At 38.6% G+C, this 21,280-nt stretch overlaps 1 protein-coding gene across 1 annotated transcript; it reads left to right on the top strand.

The window, feature by feature from the left end:
• The first annotated feature begins 265 nt into the window (after nt 1-265).
• On the top strand, nt 266-20,979 carry LOC113609218 (dimethylaniline monooxygenase [N-oxide-forming] 3). The gene is made up of 8 exons (XM_027086342.1): nt 266-488; nt 9,563-9,751; nt 10,759-10,921; nt 11,165-11,307; nt 12,080-12,279; nt 16,505-16,860; nt 19,062-19,134; nt 19,834-20,979. Exons 1-8 carry the CDS (start codon nt 357-359, stop codon nt 20,174-20,176), a joined length of 1,599 nt encoding a protein of 532 aa, XP_026942143.1. The 5' UTR covers nt 266-356; the 3' UTR covers nt 20,177-20,979.
• The last annotated feature ends 301 nt before the right edge of the window (nt 20,980-21,280 follow it).

Raw genomic sequence — 21,280 nt, 5'->3', positions numbered from 1 at the left:
ATCTCCTCTTTCTCCCATTTACTGTCTCTAGTACAGAGTAACTGACAAAAGGCCAAAGGCAAAGAAGACAAATATTTTGCCAGATCACCAGCCTCTTAATTTTGGAGAGTTGACTGAAAACAAAGTGTTTCTTTTGGGAGGAAAAAATATTCTCTTTAGAAATTAAAGAGAAATGCAAAGTATAGTTAGATAACTAAAAAAAAGTTCTGATCTATTTTCTTTTAATATTGCTTTTCTTGGTGCAAAAACAAAGTTGCTTATTAAGCCAAAAAGTGATACCAAAAAAAAAAATCCAAAAATGAGTCTTCAGCAATACTGTTGCTGGAAATGTTCCCTGGGCCTTTGCACAGGCAACCATGGTGAAGAAAGTGGCCATCATTGGAGCTGGCATCAGTGGCTTGGCCTCCATCAGGAGCTGCCTAGAAGAGGGGCTGGAGCCCACCTGCTTTGAGAAGGGCGAAGACGTCGGGGGCCTGTGGAAATTCTCGGTGAGTGGGATGCCACTGCAATAGACTGGGGAGTGAAATGGGAAGTGTGAGAGCACATTGCTTGAACACAGCTTTCCAAACAAGCTGTCGTGGCAGTTACACTCACTCTATGAAACACAACATCAGAAGCAGGTTGGAAAGTAAGTCCCTTACTTACTTCAAAAGTAAATGAGGTAGTGGGCTGGTTACTCTCTGTGTACAGAGCTCAACTCCAATAAATCATTAATAAGTGAGCCACTTGGGGATAAAATACATGGTCAAATATTGGTTAGGTTTATGTAATGGAATTACATGAGTTATTCATTTAAAAAGCAACAGCTCTTTCCATTCTTTTGTTGGGTCTCTGAAACATCCTCTTAGTGATTCAGACCACAGATTTTAAGATTTCAGGTGCTGACTTTGGTCTTGCCAAAAACGCATAATTCATGAGATAGCTACGAGAGGAACCAAGAATAGGACACACTGATTTGAAGTTCTTCAATGACTTTTTACTTCTATGCATTTATATGAAGGACTCCGTCAGCAGACATGCTTGTAAGCTGACGTTAAATCACTTCCTGCGTTGTCTGACAAGCATATCATCGGGTGTGTGGGCTACCTTGTGCCCCCAACTCCCTCAGTGTCTCCAACCTTAGGAATGCTGTCTGGCTAAGCCTACTCCTGTTTTCTTCTTCTTCTTCTGATAAACCATTAACACATATGCAAACATAGGAAGATCATTAACCCTTTTTAAGCCACCATTTCCTTCTCAAATGCAAAATTAGTATTAAACTTTATAACTTAATAAAAGGTTGTATTTAAGGAGACAGTGTTTGTGACAGCTCTTTAAATATTATAAAGATATGAGAATTATTCTTATTAATGTAGATATTTTCTAGGCTGTAAAGAACTCTTCAAACCATGCAGTATCTTTTATAACATTGTGGAGCCCAGCGTGTCACTGGAATGTGCTGACAGATCTTCAGATTAGCACACTGATGAATCTTAGGGCTATTTTATTGAGCACTTTCTATATGCCAAACACCATTCCCATTTAATTCAGTCTTTATAATAATCCTATAAGCTAGGTATGAGTTTTTCCCTTTTACAAATGAATCTGAAGCTTAAAAAGAAAAGAAAAAATGATAAATGGCTGGTAAATGGTAAAGACAAGACCCCAATTCAATCTGACTTGTCTCTCCAGCCTGAATTCTTAACCTCTTTTTAAGCTACTGGGTGACATTTCAACAAGTGGCTTATTGAGCAGGCAAGTCTTCTACACAGTGATCTTAACCAAATCCTCATATTCAAACTTACTTTGCGGACTTCCCTGATGGCTCAGTGGTTAAGAATCTACCTGCCAATGCAGGGGACACAGGTTCCAGCCCTGGTCCGGGAAGATCCCACATGCCGCAGAACAACAAAGCCCATGTGCCACAACTACTGAGCCCATGTGCCACCAACTAATGAAGTCCGTGCATCTAGAGCCCATGCTCCGCAACAAGAGAAGCCACTGCAATGAGAAGCCTGCGCACCGAAGCAAAGAGTAGCCCCCACTTGCTGCAAGTAGAGAAAGCCCACACGCAGCAACGAAGACCCAACACAGCCAAAAATAAATAAATATAAATAAATAAATAAAAACTTACTTTGCAAAGCATTGCTGAAGAAAGACACTGCTGATATAGCTTTTGAGAGCAGCTGCCTCTCTTGTTATTCAAGGAAGACTTTAAAAATTTGAACCTAGCATCACAGAGTGATAAAACTACGCAGCTGCAAATATGTGCTACTCTTCAAGAAAAAGAAAATTTACCCCAGAGGCTGGAACCTCAAACACAGAAGCTGAAGCCTTGAGACACAAATGCTTATTACCAGGTCTTGAAACCTAATGAAACTTGCCCTGCTGGATTCCAAAATTGCTTGGGACTGGTGACTCCTTTTTTCCTTCCATTTTCTTCCTTTTGGAATGGGAACATTTGTAACTGGTACCCTGTGCCTGTCCCATCACTGTATTTTAGAGGAAGACAACATGTTTCCTTGTTTGGCAGGTCCAGAAATGGAGAATTTTATCCCAGGGTGAATCATACTCAATCTCATTCATACCTGATTTAGATGATGAGATTTAGGACTTTTAAGCTGCTGATATATAAGTGAGATTTGGGACTTGATTTGATGCTGCAGTGGATTGAGACTGTGGGGATGTTGGGCTGAAGTGAATGTATTTGGCATGTGGAATAAATGTGAATCCTTAGGGGCCTGACAGTGGACTGTGGTAGGCTTTTCAAACAATGGCACCCTCAAAGATATCAGGTCCTGATTCTAGCACCTGTAAATGTTCCTAATAAAGACAAAGGATATTTACAGACATGACTAAATTAAGAATTTGGAGATGATGAGATTATCCTGGATTATCTGGGTGGGCCCAAGATGCCATAACATAAACCCCTAAAATAGAGAGGCAGAGAGAGATCTGACACACAAAGATAGAAAAGAAAATGCGACCTCATCAGAAAGAGAGATTTGAAGATGCTATGTTGTGACCCTGAAGATGGAGAAAGGGGACATTAGCCAAGGAATACAGGTGGCCTCAAGATGCTAAAAGAGCCGAGGAACGCTGGCATCCACCAGAAGCTGGAAGAGACAATGATTCTCCCCTAGAGCCTCTGGAATGAACATGGTCCTGCCAGCACTTTGATTTAGGCCCAGTGATACTGGTTTCCAACTCCTGGTCTCTGGGATCATGAGGGAATAAATTCCTGTTGTTTCAAGCTGTCAAGTTTGTGGTAATTTATTACAATAGCCTCACGAAGCTAACAGAAACTAATATACTTGGTTATTCGGAGTTTCCAAACTATTTCACCTCTGTGAGAGGACTTAAAGATTGTAAATGATGTTGTGACTTGCAGTGTTTCTCAAATACCTCTAGGAGTCTGTAGCAGTATACCTAGAATTCACATCATGGGATTATATTATAAAATCAGGTTAAATTTTGTATTTTCATTATCTTTAGTTTCTAAAGATAGCACTTTACATTCTCTCAACTTTTTTTTCTTTCAGAGAGATCCAAATATTAGCTATGTGTAAAAAGGGTAAAGTGCAGGTAATTCACACTTTTGTAGCTGTTTCCTATAGCACTTTCCTATAGCCCTTCTACTTCTTTCTTATAACCCCAATCTAAAGCCAAGATGATGTATTTCCCTCACCTGCTCTGATCGCTGAGAAGATAAAGTACGTTGTGACTAGGATGCAGGTCTAGGGGAAAGGTCTTTCCTTCTCAGGAGTCCCCCAAACAATATGTGAGTAAACTGGATTTTGGCCTGAAGTGTCATGAATAAAGTCTGTTTTTTTCTGGGCATACAACCCATTGTTCACTTCCCCTGACTTTTTTCTAGCCTATGTATCTATTTGATCTTTAATATTTAGTCTCTCCTTGTGTTAATTATAATCACTATCAAGCTTCCTAAACTCACCCAAAGCTATGAATTCCTCCACCTCTGCATCCCAAATGCACACTAGCAGAGTCAACAACCCAAGGGAGCAGCGGAAAACTCACGCCATATTTCAAGATCACATTGCTTTCTGACGCAAACTTGGCAATTAATCTACCACTGAATTACTTGTCAAGAACAAGGCCACAGCCACATTGGCTTTTGATGTGATTGGAATATTCTAGTATTATACTAAAAATTTATATTCTACGGGCCTGAAAACTTTGAGTTATATGAGCCCTAATTCTAAATTTCTAGTGCTCAGTGCTTTTCATTATGAACTGGCAACTCTACATAGAGATCTACAGTTTGATCTTTCATCAGAGGGAAAATCATTTCAGATAGAAAACAATGTTAATTTTTTTAAGGAAAGAAATGTTTTTCTTTGGAGCCCCTTTTGGGTATTTTTTTTTTAACTTTATTTATTTATTATTTTTGGCAGCGTCGGGTCTTCGTCGCAGTGCGTGGGCTTCTCATTGTGGTGGCTTCTCTTGTTGTGGAGCACAGGATTTAGGCGCATGGGTTTCAGTAGTTGTGGCATGCAGGCTCAGTAGTTGTGGCTCGTGGGCTCTAGAGCGCAGGCTCAGTAGTTGCGGCACATGGGCTTATTTGCTCCACGGCACGTGGGATCTTCCCGAACCAGGGCTCAAACAAATGTCCCCTGCATTAGCAGGCAGATTCTTAACCACTGTGCCACCGGGGAAACCCCTATTTTGGGTTTTTTGTTTTGTTTTGTTTTGTTTTTTTGTTTGTTTGCTTTTTGTTTTTTTTTAATTGGCTCTTTAAATTTGAAAGTGCAATCTGAAGAATTAGACTAATGTTTACTTTGTTATTTTATTTTTTAAGGATCATAGTTTTGGTCAAATAGTAGCTTAACAACTATTGCATCTTGCACTTTGGTCTGTCACTAGTTGATATACAACACTATAAAAAAATGAAATATGCCTTATTTTCAAGTGCCCATGGAACATTTCTAAAACTGACTCAACCAAAAAGCCTCAAAATTTTTGAAAAAATGTATAAATAAAATGAAATTCTCTGTTGCCAATACAATAAAATAGAAATTTATACCAAAACGATGGAAAATACTGCCTCCAGGAAATTTTTAAGTTCTCTCTTAAAGATCTATTGATTAATGTTCTTTTAGAAGTTCGAGCCAATTCAATAAGACAAGCGATTGATAATAAAAAAGAGAAACTGGAAAGGAGGAAAAATTATCAGTTACTGTCCATCTGATTTTATACCATGAAGGACATCAATTGGAAAATGGCTGCAAAAAATAAGATAATACAATGAGGTTGGAATTACCAGACAAAAATCAATAGTTTATACATGTTTTAGAGTTAGCAAACTGGCTCTTTTTATACTAAAGCTGTTCTGTTTTATTTGATCTATACATTTTTAAAATTTTTTGATCCATTATTTTAAAATCATGATATTTCACATAAAGATCTAGGGATATATCTTCTTTTGAAAAATTAGAAAATCAGGCAACACTGTATCTCCTCTTACTCTAATACCTGGCCTCTTTTAGGCTAAATTTGAATTCTCTGTTCCACCATATTCGTTTTTGACCCATTTCTTGTAACTTCCTCTGTATTTATAGAATTTTTTTGATTGGTGCTATGTACAAACAACAATCCCTTAGAATATTTCAAACAAAAGACACACCCATTTACAAGATTTTCCATCTTCTCTTGTTCATATAGTTATACCATTCTTTTTGTTTAAGTAAACCTTCATGCTTATATTATTATAACCATGTAAATACTGTTCATTGTTATATTTTCTTTCTTAAATAACTTTTTGTTTTCACTGGAGCTAATAACTGCCTTGTGTCCTTTGTTGGTTTAATTTTATAAATGCTATCTCTAATTCAAACCCCAGGCCATCCCACAGAATTCTCTCAGCATGTTTAAACACACAAGGTGTTTCACCAGCTTAATTCTTCTCTCAACTATCTCTTAAAGATACTCTTTCAGATTGTCTTCCTTCTTTTCCCTAGGCTAGCTACACTGCTTTACCCTGGGTAACCCTATTTTCTGGAAACCTTATCTTTCTACTATTTTGTTTATTCTCTCATTTTAGTAGACTATATGAGAGTACATCCTCAGTAGTTTTCTGAAAAATTATATATGTGAAGTAAAAGATTGTAGACTTTGAATGTCTTAGAGTATCATTATTTGATCCAGATTCCCAGTTGATTAGATCTAGTCTCAGCTTTCACCTTTCTTTGGTCTGTTAAGTCAGTTATCACTCATGCATCTATATTCTACTTTCAAAATATTGTTGTTATTTCTTGTTTGCTTTTACTTTTTTTTCTTTTTTTTTCCTTGTGGGTTCATACCTCTGATACCTTTACAGTAATTTTAGTGGAAAAAGAGTTAAATGCATCTACATAATCTTTCATGTTTAATCAGAAGTCTGGATTACTTAAGTAATCAAAAATAAATAAATAAAGCTACTTCCATAAATAACCAAGGTTTGGTTCTTTGTTGAACACTTGCCCTACAAAAAATTTATATTTGAAAATGCAATTTATGACTCTATAGTCACTCTCTTATGAACTTCTTATATCATCAACTTAAAAGAATCAGTCTATAAACATGGGCTCTGAGATACACTATAATACCAAATAGGAACAGTAAGATGTTCATGACATATTTTTGTGTTTTTTTTTTTTTCTTTTTTAAGCAAGTCACACATGATGTGGTTAGTTGATGCTGCAACTCCTCTCTCATTAATCATGGCCTTTTCGGAATCCAAGAAAAACTGAAGACCAATCAGCTCAGCATTGCTAGGGGGATTTACTGAATATTATCCTGAAGCAACCAAAGTTGCAAAAGCACCTCAAACCTGTCTCAAAGGTTTGCATCATTTTTATTATATGAAACTCCTCCCTTGTTGTTACATTACATAATTTTCCCTGACTTTGGCTTGCTCCAAAACCTTACCTTTGGCCTTGTATTAGTTTTCTATTTCTGCGTAGCAAATTACTGCAAACTTTAGCAGCTCAGAACAACACTTACTTATTACTCTCAGGTGTACAGCATAGTTCAGCTAGGTTCTTTGCTTAGGGTTTCACGAGGTCAAAAATAAGCTGCTAGCTGGGCAGGGCCCTTATCTGGAGGCACAAGGGAAGAATCTGCACCCAAGTTCATACAGGGTGGTGACTGAATTCGGTTCCTTGCTGTGGTAAGATTAAGGTCTTTGTTACCTTGCTGGCTGTAAGTTGGGATTCCTCTCAGCTCCTAAAGGCTGCTAGTATTCCTTGGCATATGGCACCCTCCATCTTCAATGTCAAGAACAACAAGCTGAATCCTCCTCATACTTTGAGTGATATGATATTTACAGGTTTCACCCAGACTCAGAGGGCAAATGACTGTACAAGGCTGAGGAGCACTAAGGGTCACTCTTAAAATTCTGTCTACCAAATGCCTCTTGCTGTAAGTTGAGGGAAAGTCATGAAGCATGTCAGTGAACCCTAAAACTCTCACTCTGTCCTGGGAGATCCTCTCTCATTTTCTCCTATGAGTTCTTGATATGTTGCAATGTTTCATCAGTAAGTAATACTAGACTACTAAGTGTTCAGGTCACTCGTTTATGTCTAGCATAAATAGGACAACAGACAAATGTCCAGAATTACATAGAGAGAAGCATAAAAGCATTCTAAGACACAAGGAGTACCCCCAGTTGGCACAGCTTAATCTCTAGGTCTCTTTTGGATCAATGCTCAGTCTTTCAGGTCCCCTCCTTGCCCCTCAGCTCTTTCCAAAATTGTATCTGGGCTTATGGAGAAGGAGAACTTAAATGACCTTGGGGTAAAGGGAAGCCAAAGTTTCCCAGATTCAAACACAGGTCTTGGGACTGTCCTCTGGCCGCTCTGGTCTCCTGATGTTTCTATTCTATTTGGTTACCATTCACACTCATTCTTCAAGAGGATAAGACAGCAGTTGATGAACCTGGAGACTGTCCTCTCTTAACTTAATCAGGAGCCACTGAATCTGCTTGCTGAATAGACCTCACTTGCCAGGTCCAGTTTTCTCACTGAGTCCCTGACTCAAGTGGTCCACTCTGCATCTCTCCTAAAATGTCGCTTAGCTTCCTCCATGGCAACTCTCTGGTAAACTGCATACGAAGATTCTCAGATCATTTCTGCATCCCTGTTGGGAGCAAGCAGGAACTCCTATGTTTTGTTCAAACTGAATGGGTTCAAGAGAACTAAACTAAACTAAAGTTCTACCTCTTCCTAATCATTGCTACTTGAGTTTCCTGTGTCAACCTCCCTCTACCCAGGCTGGTTCAGGGGGAGGTTTTGATATGTATTCTGATATCTTACCAGAATTTCAAATGTGAAAACAAAAGCCCCTCTTCCCTCAGTGTTCCCCTCAATGTTAATTTCAGAATTCCAGAATAAAGCTTAGGACTTAAGTAATCCACCATTACCCCTTTTTCTGCCTCTATTCCCCTTTCTCCTTACCCAGTTCCTTTAAACCAATGTTTTTCAAACTGGAGATTATGACTCATCAGTGTGCTATGATATAAATTAATGAATCAATCTGCATGTTTAAATGAAATGTATAGAAAGTATGTGTGCAACTCAACTTGTCGAAAATGATTTATTTCATAAAACTTTTGTCCCCACTGTGTGTGTGTCTGTGTGTGTGCACGCACTGGGTTGCAATATAAAATATATTACTAACTATAGGGTATGGGCAAAAACATTTGAAAAACACTGTTCTAAACATAACCAAACTTCTCTCTGCCCTAGGTACATAAGAAAATATCATGATCTAATCCACCAGAACTACCTCATGACATGCTAAAGGAAATTTTTTTCATTGTGGTAAATAAACCACAATAAAGATTTGCTGTTTAACCATTTTAAAGTGCATATAGTTCTGTGGCATTAAGTTAATTCACATTACTGTGCAATCATACCACCATCCCTCTCCAGAACATTTTTAATCTTCCCAAAGTAAAATAATACAGAAATTAAACAATAACTCTCGATTCCCTCCTCTCCCTGGTCCCAGGCAACCACTGCTCTCAGTCTCTATAAATGTGATCACTCAGGGTACCTCAGCTAAGTGGAATTATACAGTATTTATCTTCTTGTGACTGGCTTATTTCACTTAGCATATATCCTCAAAGTCAATGCCTATCACAGCATATGTCAGAATTTCCTTTCTTTTTAAGGCTGAATAATACTCCATTGTATGTATATATCACATTTTGTTTGTCCATGCTTATGTGTTGACACACTGAACTCATGCATGGGTGAATTTTGGAAAATATCTATCACTGTATTTAATGGCTAAAAGGAATAAAATTATTCCAGTTACATGTTCTTTAAAGGACATGATGAAATTCAGAATTTGTTTCCCTTAGAAAAGCAAAGATGTTAAGAAAGATATATTTTTCCACATTCTAAGTTCCTTTGATTATCATCAAATTGTTTAAGTGAAGTTAATTTATGCCTCATCTTATTTCACTTACTTGTGGGTAAAGGCCGACTGAAAATGAGTGCTAATTATTTGGAACTGGCCCTGACTGTGATAAGTATACTCATTCACAAACTCTCTTCCATTTAAAACCATACTTTCACAGGACCATGCCGAGGAAGGCAGGGCCAGCATTTATCGGTCAGTCTTTACCAACTCTTCCAAAGAGATGACATGTTTTCCGGACTTCCCTTTTCCTGATGACTTTCCCAACTTTATGCATAACAGTAAGCTCCAGGAATACATCACTGCGTTTGCCAAAGAAAAGAACCTCCTGAGATACATTCAACTTAAGGTAAGATGTTATCAAGAAATTAATTCGGGGCATTGCTGTGAGGAATTTTCTTTTTATTAGTAGATTCCCATTAGTTCTTTCAGTGTCTCTTTCTTACTTGTCAACGTTTTTAACAATGTGGCTTCTCTGACCCTAGATTTAGAGAATACACATTCTTCTCAAGAATACGTAGGAAATTTACAAAACTTGACCACATTCCATTAACTTAAGAACTCTTTTTTCCTAAACAATTTATGGGTCAAAAAAGAAAATGCAATGGAAATTTTAAAATATTTAGAGCTGAACGATAATTTAAATTCTACATATCGGTATTTGTGGGAAGCAGAGAGAGCAAAACTTTCATGAAAATTATACGCTTAAATGCTTGTATTAGAAAATAAGCTGGGGCTGGGGCTGCTTTCTCCTTTTAGGCTCTGAAACTCCCCCTCCATCCAGTCTAATTTCTCCACTGGTGAGGAGCCTTCCCAAGGTGTGGGAACCTTTCCTCCTTCACAGCTCCCTCCCCGGGCTGCAGGCACAATCCTGATTCCTAAGGTTTTTCACGTAATCCTTACACACACTAAAATTTGAGAAGAACTTATGCTCTGAATACAGACATCTTTCATTTTAAGACAATAATGTTAAAAATAAAATGGCTAATGAAATACGTTAGGAAATGTCGTTACTACAAAAATTATTGGCCACCAGATTATTTACTACATGTGCTACATGCCTCTTGTAAACTATGATTCAATTCACTGTCATAGCTCCGAAAGGAATCACTCTTCTACTGCAGAAAATACTGGTCATACACAAGGAAGCATGTGGGGATAAAAAACATATAGACCATTTAATGTTCTGAATTATTCTGAAGGAATTTTGAATTTGTAATATGTACCTTCATAATGAATTAAGTATTTTTCCTAAGACACTATTAAAGATTTTTTTCATCCTATTTGATCAAGCTGGTGCCAAACCTACCTGTTAGCATAGAAAAAAAGAAGGCTATCTTTCTGTGTTTCTCTTAGACACTTGTATCCAGTGTAAATAAACGTCCTGATTTCTCAGTCACTGGCCAATGGGACGTTGTCACTGAAAAGGATGGTAAAAAAGAATCAGCTGTCTTTGATGCTGTAATGATTTGTTCTGGACATCATGTGTACCCCAACCTACCAAAAGAGTCCTTTCAAGGTAAGGCCAAAATTCAGGGTGCCATCTACAAATCTGACACGAATGAATGACCTTGATAATGTCTTTCTTACATATATAAAAGTACAATTTATAAAAGCACACATTAAATTAAAATATGCTTCCACTGTATCTAACATACCTGGTGTGCTAAAATTCCAGCAACTATATTCACCCACAAGATCTGTTACAGCAGTTTTTTAAATGCAAATCAAATGATTCATATGTTTCCCACTTTTCACTCAGGTCTACAACTTTTTAAAGGCAAATGCTTCCACAGCTGGGACTATAAAGAACCAGGAATATTCAAGGGGAAGCGAGTCCTGGTGATTGGCCTGGGGAATTCGGGCTGTGATATTGCCTCAGAACTAAGCCACACAGCAGAACAGGTACGCCTCCCAGATACTAAGGGAGTTCTTTAAAGGGACAGACACACCATTTGAAAGGTGTGATAACGAAACGGGAGAAGAGCAGGGTGCTTGATCGGAATACTAAGTAGTGTTTCATATAGCTCAATTTCCCTGGTAACTTGTGAAATTTTAAATAGCTTGTATGGCAAAGGCAGAATATCAGCAAGGAGTGATGTTGCCATTCAACAATCTTCTTCTTTGGGACATTTAGTGTCTAACATGTGTCCAGTAAATTCCTCCGAAACTAATGGGATCATTTTGGGATCATCAGATAAGCACTAGAAGAAATATGCACTAGAATTCAGTTATTGGTCATCAACACCAGAGAAGATTTGATTAAGATATGAAAATTTGCCTGGAGGAGTATAACAGAGTGTTGACCCTAAGATGTCGATTACAAGGCAGGGAGTTTATTTGGGAGAGCTCTCTGGATGAATACCTCTGAGGGAAGGGAAAGAAGTTTTCCTTTACTTACTCTGAAGCTAGGATAGTCCTTTAGAATTGTCTCTAGTTGAAGTGAGAGGCTGGGCCTTTATATCCTTCCATGAACCAGTCACTGAATGCAGGGAATCCAAAGAGTATAAGTTACCAAACTAACTGCCAAGGAGGGTTGACAGCTGAGGGTTGCCTTCTGGCAACACTCCCAGAAGCTGCTATAATAACTCCATTCCTAAAGGCAGATCTGGGGGATATATCACAATATCCAGTACAAATGGTCACCACTTTAATGGTTGAAATGGTGCTTTTTAAGGTCATCGTCAGCTCCAGAAGTGGCTCCTGGGTGATGAGCCGGGTCTGGCATGGTGGCTATCCATGGGACATGATGTTTATCACTCGATTTGAAACCTTCCTCAACAACAACTTACCAACAGTCATCTCTGACTGGTGGTACGTCAAGCAAATGAATGCAAGATTCAAGCATGAGAACTATGGCTTGATGCCTTTAAACGGGTAAAGTAGACTTAAACATGATATGCCTGCTAATTTTTATTTCAGTGTCAACAACCCTAATGTGTGTTGTAACCCCCAAACAAATCAAAGTGAAGTAATCACCTCTCACTTTTCAGAGGATAAAGAATTGCAAAAGTTAGGGGTATTTTCCTATTCACAATCCTCCTTACCAGATTTGCACAGCTGCGAAGTTATATAATATCAGTACCTCAGGAATTAGTCCCTAGAGTTATGATAATAGTAGTCAACGTGTTTTAAGCCCTTAATACAAGTCAGAGTCTCTGACACGCATTACCTCCCTTTATTCTCACAACAACTATGAGGATGGCTCTGTTATAATCTTCATTTCAGAGATGAGAAAACTGTGGTTCAATGTAGTTAACTTTACCAAAGCCGCACAGCCAGGAAGTTAAAGCCATGTCCAGATTTGCTGACTCTAGAGTCCCTCACTCTTAGCCACCTTGCTCTACTGCCTCTTTCTTAATGACGAAGTTAAGCAAAGCAGAACTTTCCCTGTGCTTCGCTCTCAACACCTGCCCCTTAATGGAGCCCTCGCACTGAACTATGGCCACAATGTTTACATCTTCAGTCTCCTCCTCACTCTCTCCTATAACATCCCCCAAGCCAGTCCCATGATAAGAAATTACTTTGACGTGGGTGAAAAACCCAAGTTATAAGCTGTTTACATCAAAGTTAATTCATTAATTCAACAAATATTTATTAAGCATTTATTATGTGCCAGGACCTGTGTTAAATCCTGTGGATATAGCAGTGAACAAACACATAAAATCCCTGTCCCACATTCTAGTAGTGGGAAACAGACAATAAACAAATAGCAGAAAATCATACAATGACATGTATCAGGGAGGAAAAACAAAGCAAGCAAGGGTAACAGGGAGTGCCATCAGGACAATTTTAAACACTCCGTAGGGGAGGCCTCACTGAGAAAACTTTTAAGCAAATTCCTGAAAGAGATGAGAAAATGAGCCATGAGGATATCTGGAGAAGAGTATTCTGGACAATGGGAACAGCTAGGACATCACCTCTTCAGGGGTATGACTGGTATGTTCAACAAACTACAATGAGCTTCTCTTCCTGGAGAAGAGGGCTCAGGAGAGTAGCAGGAAATGAAACCAGAGACATCAAAATAGCCAGTTGATGTTGGGTCCTGTAGGCCACTGTAAGGAGTCTGGCCTTTACTCTGCAATTGCAGTGGGAAGCAATTGCAGGCATCTGAGTAAACTGAAGACAAGATCTAAGTTAATTTGAAGAGATCACTTTGGCTTTTATGGTCATCACTCATTATAGATGGGTGGGTCAAGGAAGGAAGTAGAAACACTGGGTAAGAGGCTATTGTCAAAGAGTGTTATTCCTATGTTTTCCTCTAAGAGTTTACATTCTCTGATATAAATCACAACAAGATCTTTTTTGACCCACCTCCTAGAGAAATGGAAATAAAAACAAAAATAAACAAATGGGACCTAATGAAACTTAAAAGCTTTTGCACAGCCAAGGAAACTATAAACAAGATGAAAAGACAACCTTCAGAATGTGAGAAAATATTTGCAAATGAATCAATGGACAAAGGATTAATCTCCAAAATATATAAACAGTTCATGCAGCTCAGTATTAAAAAAGCAAACAACCCAATCAAAAAATAGGCAGAAGACCTAAATAGTCGTTTCTCCAAAGAAGACATACAGATGGCCAAGAGACACATGAAAAGCTGCTCAACATCACTAATTATTAGACAAATGCAAATCAAAACTACAATGAGGTATCACCTCACACCAGTTATAATCGGCATCATCAGAAAATCTACAAACAACAAATGCTGCAGAGGGTGTGGAGAAAAGGGAACCCTCTTACACTGTTGGTGGGAATGTAAATTGATACAGCCACTATGGAGAACAGTATGGAGGTTCCTTAAAAAACTAAAAATAGCATTACCATATGATCCAGCAATCCCACTACTGGGCATATACCCAGAGAAAACCATAATTCAAGAAGACACATGCATCCCAATGTTCGTTGCAGCACTATTTACAATAGCCAGGTCATGGAAGCAACCTAAATGCCCATCGACAGGCAAATGGATAAAGAAGATGTGGTATATATATACAATGGAATATTACTCAGCCATAAAAAGGAAGGAAACTGGGTCATTTGTAGAGACGTGGATGGACCTAGAGACTGTCATACAGAGTGAAAGTCAGAAAAGAGAAAAACAAATATCGTATATGAACGCATATATGTGGAATCTAGAAAAATGGTACAGATGAACCGGTTTGCAAGGCAGAAATAGAGACACAGATGTAGAGAACAAATGTATGGAAGCAGGGGTGGTGGTGGTGGTGGTGGAATGAATTGGGAGATTGGGATTGACATGTATAGACTAATATGTATAAAACAGATAACTAATAAGAACCTGCTGTATAAAAAAAATATATTTAAAAAAAGAGGCTATTGTCAAACATCCAGATGAGAGGGGTAGGTGGCTTGAACTAGGATCATCAATGCTCAGAAGTGGTCAGATTTTGGATACAGTTTGAAGGTAAACCCAAACAGCATTTTCTGTTAGATTGAATAACAGATGTGAAAGCAAAAAAAGGGTCAAGGATGTCTTCCAGACTGTTGATCTGAGCAAGAGGGCAAGGATGGAGGTGACATCTATTGAGACGTGGAAAACCATGGGAGGAGCGGAAATTTAGTTTTAAACGTATAAAAGTTGGAATGTCTATTCAACATTCGCACAGAAAAATGTGGAAACGCAGTGGGATACACAAGACAGAAGAGACATTCAAACCGTAAGTTTAAAATGTGAACTGAAACAACAACAAAAATGTGGACTGGTCAGAATATAGATAGTACTTAAAGAAATGAAAACTAGATGACGTCTCTTGAAGAATGAATGGAGATGGAGAAAACAAAAGGTATGAGGGCTGAGTCCTGGGGCACATCATCATTTAGAGGTCAGGAAGAGGAGAAGAATTCAGCAGGAGACACTGAGAAAGAATAGCGAGGTAGGTAGAAAGGAATCAAGAGTGAGTGATGACCTGAAAGCAAAATGAAGACCGTGTTTCATGGAGGAGGACACCATCAAGTGTGTCAAATGCTGCTAATAAGTTGAGTAAAGTGAGGAGTAAGAGTAGACCGTGGGATCTGGCAGCTTGAAGATCCTGGCGGCCTTGACAAAAGAAGTTTCAACACGGCAGTGGGTTTAAGATAAATGGCAGGTAATTCGAGCAGTTGAATCCAGCCTTTTTCCAATCAGCATTCCAACCAATCTCATTGTCTGGCTCAGTTTCCTCCCCAGTGGAGTCTACCTATGGGTCTCTCACAGCTCTCACCGTCCTATAAGAACAAAGTCTTTTCCTTCAACACTATTCCGTTCACCCCTAACTTCAGATTTATGTGCACTCACTAGAGATGTTACTGAATAAAAAGTAATCAGAAGTTCTCTCTTTCCAGATTTCCAGTGGCCTCTTCCTGCTCCTGGCCTTATTTAAATTCCTAGATGCTCCCTCCCTCACCTGACTTGTGCCTTTGTCTGCACGGGGCTCACACTTCACATTTTATGATAGAACCTGACTGCAGTCTTCCCACCTTTAGCTTCCTTCCACCTATTTGATCTTCTTTACATCACGATGACCACTTTGGAGTATGCTATGTTAAGAATAATGTCTAACATTTCGAGCACCATGTATGTGCTACAAACTATGCCAAATTCTTTATATTACTTAGGTCTCCCAATGACCTGTGGTAGGTATAACTTTATTGCCACTCCAGATGAGAAAGATGAGGCAAGAGAAATTAAGAAAACTTAATTTGATCAAGGTTCACAGTTGATAAGTAGCAAAGAAAAAAATCTAAAGACCCAGGTACTCTGACTTTAAGAGTTTTTCCTGATATAGGTTTTAACAGGGGGAAGGGCCTGAGTGCTTATTCTGGGATTTAGAGAGAGCTCTGTGGAAGAGAAGAGAAAGATCACAGGAAATAGAGAAGGGATCAGCAAAAAAACAATTTCTCTTACTCCACAATATTGTCTTACAACAGTTTTGTTCTTCAACCATATTGGTGACACTCCATGGCACATTAAAAAATCTTGAGTCATTTTCTCCTTCCTTACTAATTAACTATTAACAATCATTAATTAATTATTATGGACCAATAAAAGAAACAGGAAATGTTACTGTTCTAATGGTCATCTCTGTTTTCCATACAGCACCCTGAGGAAAGAGCCCGTGTTCAATGATGAGCTCCCGGCTCGCATTCTATGTGGCACTGTGACCGTTAAGCCAAATGTGAAGGAGTTTACAGAGACTTCGGCCATTTTTGAGGATGGGACAGTGTTTGAGGCCATTGACTGTGTCATCTTTGCAACAGGCTATAGTTACGCCTACCCCTTCCTTGATGACTCCATCATTAAGAGCAGAGACAACGAGGTCACCTTATTTAAAGGCATCTTCCCACCTTCACTGGAGAAGCCAACCATGGCAGTGATTGGCCTTGTCCAGTCCCTTGGAGCTGTCATCCCCACAACTGACCTGCAGTCTCGCTGGGCAGTACGAGTAATAAAGGGTAAGCAGACAAAGAAGCTCATTGATGGGAAAGATGGAAGCCAATGAGAATGGCTTTGAGTCTTTGTGAAAACAATAATCCTAATAACAAGGGACAAATCCTAGGTCCCATCCAGTTTCCAGAATCTGTAATTCTACATTTTTTAGTATTATATTTTATAAACAATTAAAAACATATTACATTGAATTGTCATAAACAATAGTACAAGGTATTATTCAAGGAGTAGTTTGTGATTAATAACTCCTTAGAACTGTTAATTACCCAAGACCTTTCATTAAACTTGAGAACACCAGAGACTCTCATCTTAAATGCATGACAACTTTATAAAATTAAGATTTCAAAACTCAATAGAATGACATTTCTTGAAAGGTTAATAAAAGATGTTTCAAAGCCAATATCCAGCCAACTTTAAACATCCACAGTCATGAAAAAAAAATTATCATTGCTAGAGAGGAAGTGGATTTCCTGCTCTATTTTCTTCCCTGTCATGGATCATTAGAAGCAGAAAGCACTTGGTGTGGTAGACAGTCTCTAAGGAATACTAAATCCCTGTATTTTAAAAAGAAAAAGGAAACAACAAACTTGATTGGGGCCAAGCAAAGAAGGCAGGCAGCATCATCCAGCCCTAGGCACTGGGATCAGATTCACACTAAGCTTTAAATGCAGTTGTGGGCCAATTCAGACAATAAGACCAAACAGGGCCATGGTTAAAGAACAAATAGAGATGTCAAAGTTTAGTGTGCAAAGTCTAGTTGGTCTTAAAGGTATGAAAATTATGGATAAGGAATCTTAGCTGGTCTGCTTCCTTTGAAGCCACATCTAAGGCTTCCAGTCCTACCTGACTTGCTGGGGTTTAAGTGTTCTTTTATACTGGTGGTTGGAACCTGCAACTACATAGCCTGCATCATCGCCCACCACCAGGCTACTATCCACATCATTACAGTCCTTTATATCAGTGATCTCTCTGAATCTCCTTCCCTCCCCGGTCCCCAAGCAGAGATGTGTTGCAGGATGATGTTACTCCAGTGAGGCAGCAGCCAGGAAGGTGAGGGCATGAAATTCTACTTAGAAAGAGCTAGGATCAGGGTCCAGGTTCAAAGAGACTGGCATTAAAATGTGGGACACTTACTCTCTGTGTGGACAAGAGTTGTAACCTGGGCTCTGAAGAAAGGAGACAAGGCAGATACCCAATCAACAGAGAACTGATGCACAAGGCAAAGACTCAGTCTTGGGGGAAATGGAAGATAAGGCAAACAATCCAATTTGGGGGAACCAGGGTACCAGGACAGAGGGGTCAGCTACAAGCAGCCCAATGGCAATAGCTGGTGGGCTATGGAATATAGCCTCTTCTCCATCTCTCCTCCTGCCCAAGGACAGAATGAGTCCCAAGGTTTGAAACAAGGCCATGTCTACAGACTGTTCACATGACCCTGTCTATAAGGATTTCAGGAATAGGGAGTTAGGCAAGTCATTGTAGGTCTTGAGCAATCACAGCTAGGCTGGGAATTCTGGTTCCAGGTGATCGCAGAATTGCCAAAGAAACCACATTAATTTGAAGCATCTGGGTACAAAAGTTTGGGTCTAGATTTCAGAGAATTCTATAAATTGATGCCAGAAAGAGCCTGAAATCTTGGGGCAGCCCCAAATCAGATTTGGTCTCCTGGGACTTCCCTATATCCTTGGTGACTTATGGACAGTACATATCCTCAGTCTCATTCAGGTTTTCAGAGAGAACCCTGCGGCTTCACTAAATTCTCTATCTTATCTGCTGGAAATTCCCTTTCCTGGCAAAGCAAGATAACTTCCTATGAAGATTTTTTTTCTTAAATCTTAAAAAAGAGATGCCTATTTACCTTTGGCTATAATTTATTAGAGAACATACTTAAAAATAAAGCTGAGAGATTAGAATATATAATCTAATATTTTGAAACTGATTTTTTAAATCCGATAACTGGTTTAAGTGCAAAGATACAAAGGTAAAAGATTATTTGGGTAATGGCTTTTAATTATTGTGACGAGTATCATCGCTGAGAAGATTGGGAATGACCTGTATGTTTGTCTCAAAATTTTATTTTGCTAGACAGTGACAAAAAATTTGGAAATACTAATGTGATTCATAACTCACTATTAAAAAGGAAACATTGCAAGCTGGTCCTGTGCCAGACTTACTTAACTACTATCATGTCTTTCCCTTTTTATAGGAACTTGCACTTTGCCTTCTGTCAAGGACATGATGAATGACATTGATGAAAAAATGGGGAAAAAGCTCAAATGGTAAGAGCAGCTATTGTAAAGGGATGTAGAATTTTCATAGAAAAAGCAGAATTTGTGAATACTTGGGACTGTTTTAGTTTTAAATGGCCCTGAGTGAGGTCATTACGTTGACAGCTATGAGCTAAATTCAGCCATTCAACAAATATTTATATCCAGGATCTATTTTGCACCTGATACCCCACTAAATCCTGTTTTAACCCTCCATAGCTCCTGCAATATGTCATAGAAAGGAAACCCAGAAAGATTAGAAGTTAGAGGAGTTTGGGAACATGTGGATGTGGACTTCAATTTTCTAGCCCATAAATCCTCTAAGATGTAAAGGATGCCTTCCAACAGATGGCTCTAATAAAATGAGAACTAGTCAGAAGAACCGGGCTCCAGTCCTACCTCTGTCACTAATTAGCTCAGTGGTCATGAAGTAATAACCTCACTTGAGCAAGAGACAATTTACCTACTTGTAAATGTGAATAAAAATGCCTTTCTCAGCTGCCTTGCCGTGTTGTGGAATGTCCAAATGAGATCAGTATGAAAGTCCTTTAGTAACAACTACAAAGTACAGGATAATGAGCAATAGTCCCCTTACCAACACAAAGGATAGATGCTGATTCCCATGGATAAAAAGGTGTGAGGCATTTTCCCTGTTCTTGTTCCTATACAAAGCGTGGATGACCACAGTCTCGTTTCCTCTCCCGCCCCTAGGTTTGGCAAAAGCAATACCATACAGACGGATTATATCGTTTATATGGATGAACTTGCCTCCTTCATTGGGGCAAAGCCCAACATCCCATGGCTGTTTCTCACAGATCCAAAGTTGGCCTTGGAGGTTTACTTTGGCCCTTGCAGCTCATATCAGTTTAGGCTGGTGGGCCCGGGGAAGTGGCCAGGAGCCAGAAATGCCATCCTGACCCAGTGGGACCGGACGTTGAAACCCACGACGACAAGAATTGTTGGGAGTCCTCTGAAGCCTTGCTTATTTTGCAGTTGGTTCAGGCCCGTTCTTATTTCTGTTCTGTCAATTGCTGCTTTCCTTGTGTTGTTCTAATCATCATTCCATCTAGGATTCTGAAAGTTACTAACACTACCTGGGAAGAAACTTTGCTATTTAAAAATTAGGAATTGCACACCTCCTACTTTCCTATTTAGCAGGCGTTAGTCAGTAAGACAGTACTATTTCTAGGCCTTTAAATAAGCCCCTGTAAGAATCATGTCATGATCTAAAGAACATTAATCAATTCTCTTCAGGTTCCACTAACATTTCATAATTCCATAACATTTCCATAACATTTCATAGTTAGATATATCCTCTTTATCTCTAACCTAAGTCATCTCCTGAAACATTTGACATGATTCCTTTTCTCCTTAAACAATGTTTGAAATATGTATTTCAAATCTAAACAAAGAACAGATTAAGCAGAGTAGCTGCAATATGATAGTCCCAGCCTACTTCTACAAACTATTTGCAGGGAGAATTTGGCTATTATATTCTATTTCTGTCCTCCAGGAGATTCCTCCTGTCCCCTGGCCAAGAAACATAGCATGGAGACCCCATTTATAATGAAAGTTAGCAAGAAGTAACTCATTTTATTTAGATTCTCAATAAGGAACCAACTTCCCAACATGTAGCAGCAAAATAATGACAACAATAACAATAATAATGAGTAGAGCACCAAATATACCTTTTAACTGAATGGACAATCTTTTAAAAAATTAATATTTAGCCAAAGCTATGACCCAAGCCTAATAAAACCTGATACAGATCATATAAAATTATATACCCTTATAGAATGGGGTGCCAGAATAAATCTAAAATTTTATTTTTTAAAGTATTATTACATGTTACAGTTAAATTTTGACAGCTAAAGATTTTCAAGTTTGACATTATGGAGCAGATAAAATAATCTGTCAGCGTCACCAGCCACCAGAGGGCTCTGCATGTTGTTGAACTCCATATTTCTTACTACACCTTCATTTCTTTTTTTTTTTTTCCAAACAGACTTTATTAAAAAAAAATCTTGTGCTATACTTGGTTATAAAGGGACAGTCACAAATTTGGGGGAAAATACCATTTTATCTTTCTTATTCATTATTCCTTTCTTTATTATGCTTCTTTAGACGAAATACTCCTTACAAAATCCTGGAATCCATA

Source organism: Aethalodelphis obliquidens, unplaced genomic scaffold (assembly GCF_003676395.1).
Source record: "Aethalodelphis obliquidens isolate GAN/ISIS:26980383/991018 unplaced genomic scaffold, ASM367639v1 scaffold55, whole genome shotgun sequence".
NCBI classification, from domain to species: Eukaryota; Metazoa; Chordata; class Mammalia; order Artiodactyla; family Delphinidae; genus Aethalodelphis; species Aethalodelphis obliquidens.
Note: the sequence above shows the minus strand (reverse complement) of the source record. Positions and strands in the feature narration are given on the sequence as shown.